At 33.3% G+C, this 5239-nt stretch overlaps 1 protein-coding gene across 1 annotated transcript; it reads right to left on the bottom strand.

Moving 5' to 3' along the window:
- Positions 1-3735: 3735 nt before the first annotated feature.
- LOC107982157 lies at positions 3736-5239 on the bottom strand. The gene is made up of 2 exons (XM_031922433.2): positions 5088-5239; positions 3736-4994 (listed from the first exon to the last, which is right to left on the bottom strand). The coding sequence occupies exon 2, from the start codon at positions 4871-4873 to the stop codon at positions 4319-4321; it is 555 nt and encodes a 184-aa protein (XP_031778293.1). The 5' UTR covers positions 4874-4994; positions 5088-5239; the 3' UTR covers positions 3736-4318.

Below are 5239 nucleotides of genomic sequence, written 5' to 3'. Positions count from 1 at the left end.
ACAAGAAACTAAGTAACATATTTGCAGACTTTGAATGCAATTGTGTTTGAAAGAATTATTTGTATATTGAAATATCCATGGGTGAGTGGCAGAGCCATCCAGTTCAGCGGAGGCTCTGGAAAGCAGCTATATGAAAAGTTTTCTCCACGATCCAGCTATTACAAAATCTTGATTCGAAAACAAGCTAATTCGATTAATGGATTGAAACACCAACTCTCTGGGTTATAACTATCCTGAGATAGTTGGTTTTTCAATCAAATCTCCAAAGTGGCTTGTTTTCGAATCAAGATTTTAAAATAACTAGTTTTCGAACTAATTTTTTTAAATATTTGCTTTTCAGAGCCCACGCTGGACTGGTTGGTTCTGCTTCTCAACCATCGATATGCAAACTGATCCTAATTGGTAACTTTTTGTATAATTCCAGAGCAAAGCAGATATGTAATATAGTATAAACATTACGTTTTACGAAGCTATTGTTCTTATGTTTTTAACAAAAATATTTGTAGTTTTAGATAACACTGTTAGATTTTGGATGTTAGATTTTGGAGCAAGTCAAAGTTACACTAAAGATTTTATGGATAAATATATTGAAATAATCAATGGAGCTAGAAGATAGACGTAAAGTATTAACTATATCAAAAGAAATGGGATTTCTAACTAGATATGAATCAAAGGTAAATATTTTTTATCTTTTTACTATTTTTATACATACAAAAATTATTAAATTTATATTTATAAACAGATCATGGAAGAAGCACACGTAGATGGTTTTGCCAAGTATTTCAAAAAGATCATGAATATTTCAATTTTGGAGGTCAAGATGTTACAAAGTGGTAATATACTGGTTTGGAATAGATTTTAAGAATCATGATAGCTTATTAACTTTCAGTATTGAATTTCCATATTATTGATTTAGGACACAGGCATTAGTTTCAACTATTATTCATCATCGTCTCTGCCCTCCGCCAGAAGAGATTTACAGTTTACACAGAAAATTCAGGTGTATTTTTACTGCATGCAATGCTAAATGTCAAAATCAATTGTCGCTGTGTGTTCCATGAAGTTTACAAAAATTATCAGTTTGGATAAATAATTGACATTTTATAAAATTGTAATATACGAAAAATATCTTTAATAAATTACTTTTTATCATTTTCATACAACTTGTGATTCATCAATGTGCATTTTATCGAATTGTTTATCATTACATTTTATTGATTTACTTATAACTATATTAAATGCTTTGAAAGTCAGTAGATATTTATTAATTACTATTTTTTAAATTTCGTACTCAGCATATATTACCAGGGCTACTTTAGTATTAAATTCATTTTTCTGTAATCGGGATATTCTTTTTGAAATTTGAATACTATCATACTTTAGCCATGACCCATTGAAATTTCTTGTATAAGCAATGTAGTGTAGTAAATTCTCTGTACTCAGTGTTTCTTTGAAACCAATTACACCAATAAGTATTAACGTTTGTTCTCCAAATGATAGACTTGTGTTGATATCGCCCAAGTTAAATGGATTGTGTACGCTATCCTCTACATCCAGACAAAGCAGATAATTAATCTGTATATTTATTGAATTTGCATTTTTTCTACAGTTTCCACATATAATGCTGGATTCGGATATTATGCTAGATAAATCAGGTGACAATAAATTTTCATAAGAGATCTTAACGATATTGCCATGCGTATAAACATCCTCATTACACATGGTACAAAAGAATTTTGTTAAAACGTTAGGAAACATGATTTTCTCATAAAATTCACCAACAGATTTTGTCCAAGTGAATTTGACATCATCTGAATTGCATACTTTTGAAATTAGATTCACTCTGCCGTTATATAGGGGAGTCACGTTAAAGTTCATTGCATAATTTTGCAGTAAAGACAAGAATTCTGTTTTTGGTTCTTTTCTTGAAACCTCGGGGTCATTAACGAAATCTTGAAATTTTTTGATTAAAGAGTATGCTGTAGTAAGTACTTCCATAATACTATCAAAATAGCTTGAGGTTATAAAGATTACTGGTTTATTGTTAACTTTTCTTGGAGGATACATATTTGCATTCTGTATGATTTTTCGATCCTTTATTTGTCTTTTTGATTGGCTCTTTTGTTTTTTTGTATCTTTCACGGGTTTTTGATGAATCAAATCTATTTCTGGACATGGCCGAAGAAATTTTCCCCTTTGTTTTGGTGTTGAAGTAGTTGTTTTTAAAACAGTTTCAGCATTAGATCGAAAATCTTCATTCTCATTTTTCATAGAAAATGTATCTTCAATTTCCATACTTTTATCAGCAGTTTCATAAAATGTTTCGCCCTTAACTTTTTCGCAAAAAGACTCAACGATTTCACTGATTGTTGAATCATTATGTGGAATTTCCACAAATAAATCAATATTGTCACTAAACGTATCTTTTTCAAAGTTATCTGAAACATCCGAATCACTACTCTTCGAAAGACGATTCATCTGGATTTAGGCCCATCCAATTTTCCTCATGGTACAGGTAGGTATTTTCAAGATTATTCTTTGTATCTTTTATAGCATTTTCTTTTACAGAATTTCTGGCAAATTGTACTTTTTCATTATCATATTCAATGCTCCTTAATAAGAAAATGTCTAATGTAGGCCGAGAGTCATTACATGAATTTGAAAGATGCTGCTCAAACGTCTGTCTATGACTTTTTAAAATATTAATAGACTGTTTTTTGCCCTTCGATCATGACTTTTGTCCACAATGGAAACTGAATACATAATTCTATCAGATGTTTGCAGAATTCGTTATTATAATACGCATTTAGTTCGTGTCCCATATCTCGAGTTACGTAACTTTTCGCTTCCACAAAAATATTTGTTCAAGATTTACAAATTCTTTACAATCATTTTCACTTCCAAGTTCTTCAATATATTCAATGTTGTAATTTAAGAATATTTCGTTATATTTCATTTCACTTAGAATATAATTAATAGCATCATCTGTATTTTCATTTTGATATGTACTGTACACAATTATAAAAATCTTCTTTAGAATATCTCGAAAATCAGCTAAGGTTTGTTGAACGCTTAATAATACTATGCAACAGAGATAAAATTGTTTGACTAAATGTAAGCGAATTCTGCATACACAATCCTAATTTTTTACCTTTAATATGAGCAGTCTAACGTCTGTTGTAATAATACATCTCGGAAGTTCTTGATTTTCGTGAATTAAATAATTATAACATTTTAGTAAATAATGTTCTAAGGTCATGTTCATGTTAAAAACGAAATTGATACTAATAATGTGATTCCAATAATAGCTGATATTGATATTCCTTGGTATTTTTAAATTGCTTCGTACGCATTCATGTAAAAATCTTGTAAACAGAGAAATAGAGTTTTCTTCAGATAAAAATTCACATATTGGAATATACTCATTTAATACATCTATACCGAAGAAAAGCTACTGAGTTCTATATATATGTTTAAACTAAAAATGGTGGAATGAGTGAGGGAAGGTTAGGTGAATAAATCAAATGCAAAAAACAACCACAATGAATTGCGCGGGAAAAAGACGACTTGCCTCGGCGTAAAAACTCTCACGGAGAAGAGAGAAAGGCCGGGACAAGCGAATAGCTTTATTGAAGAAATAATGAAATTATATAATGCAAAGTGACTCTAGGATAGACCAAATAAAGAGAGAGAGAGAGAGAGAGAGAGAGAGAGAGAGAGAGAGAGAGAGATAGAGAGAGAGAGAGAGAGAGAGAGAGAGAGAGAGAGAGAAACGCTAAATTCGCCGCGAGGTACCTTTCGCACGCTAGAGAGCTCTCCTACCTTGTTCGCAGAACGAAACGTGGACGGCGCGACGTAAAGACCTGGCCGCACGTGGGTGGGATGCACCTTCCTCGGTCGCAGGACGCCTCGACGTCTCGAGGGAACCTATCCCTTTTCAGCCCTGCCGCGTAGGTAGCGATCGCCGGGTGGAAATCGGCACGCCGAGGAAACTCGAACGTGGCCGGCGTCCCAACACACGAAGAAAACACACATACACAGCACACCTCTCGTAATTCGCACACAATACGCGACGCACGGAATTAAAAGTAGAGTCGACCGTCCTGAAAAGGACGTGAGTAACGACTTTAATCGCACGCAAATACAAGAGGTGTAGACGCAAGATGCAAAAGTCGACCGGTTCCTCGGGAGAAGCTGTCAGAACTGACTGGCACGTGCTCGCGAGCCCCAATCCCGCGCGAAAAAGATATGTCCCTGGCGGCGCGCGCATGCGCTCGCCCGCTCTCGCCGCAGCGATCGACGCTCTACGGCGCAAAATTCAAATCTCGCTAAACGGCCATACATAACCCGAACAAAGAGTGAATTGAAATATCACCTTACTGCATGATTTATAAGGCGCAGTAAAGGATTGAGATAATGATCCAATAACTCCAAAAACAAACATTTTATCATTGAAAAGTGATACCAAATTAAGTGCTTCGAAGCTCCAGTAAAAAAGAACAAATGGATAAGTACAAAATTCTCTAACAGTAGATTTGTACAATGCATCATTCTTGATTCTTAATAATTGTTCCTCCACATCAAACTTTAAATTATCTTCTTGGTCTTGAGGTTTTACATTTGATGAACTATCTGTTAAAGTAGCTTTTATGTCGAGTATCACATTGTTACGATTCTGAGCTACATATGTTTGTATATTGCGCACAGTTAGTGATCTTAGCGGATCATTTTGGTTTAAATTATTGCATATAATGATCCATACTGGATCGCTTTCTTTTTTCACTTTCCCATTGTCATCAAAAATATTATGGTTCTTTAGTTCTGCTACTCTCATTTCATGAGTAATCTTTGTTTTTGGACCACGCTTGCTCATTGTCTTACAAATATTTATTTTCTAATTAAATGAAATGAATATACGTCATTCACATATTGTTCTTTAAAGTTGGTGGCATGACGTATTCTTCGCGTATACATTCTGTTTGATCTGCATTACACTGAAATATAATAATAGTAAGTGTATAGAAATAAAGTATTAAGTAATCATAAGTAAAAAACAGAAGTATCATATCATTTCTAAATATACATACTTTCATTTAATATTATCGTAGACCAAGGTTTCAGTAGCCGAATTGCATTATAACACCATATATTAAACCAATTAGCACAATTAGCACCTGCACGTATTTACTAAATCCATAAAAATCCATCCATATCTCCAAAGTTGTCAAAATAGATAACT

Source organism: Nasonia vitripennis (assembly GCF_009193385.2).
Source record: "Nasonia vitripennis strain AsymCx chromosome 1 unlocalized genomic scaffold, Nvit_psr_1.1 chr1_random0016, whole genome shotgun sequence".
NCBI classification, from domain to species: Eukaryota; Metazoa; Arthropoda; class Insecta; order Hymenoptera; family Pteromalidae; genus Nasonia; species Nasonia vitripennis.
This window is presented reverse-complemented; position numbering and strand designations above follow the sequence as displayed.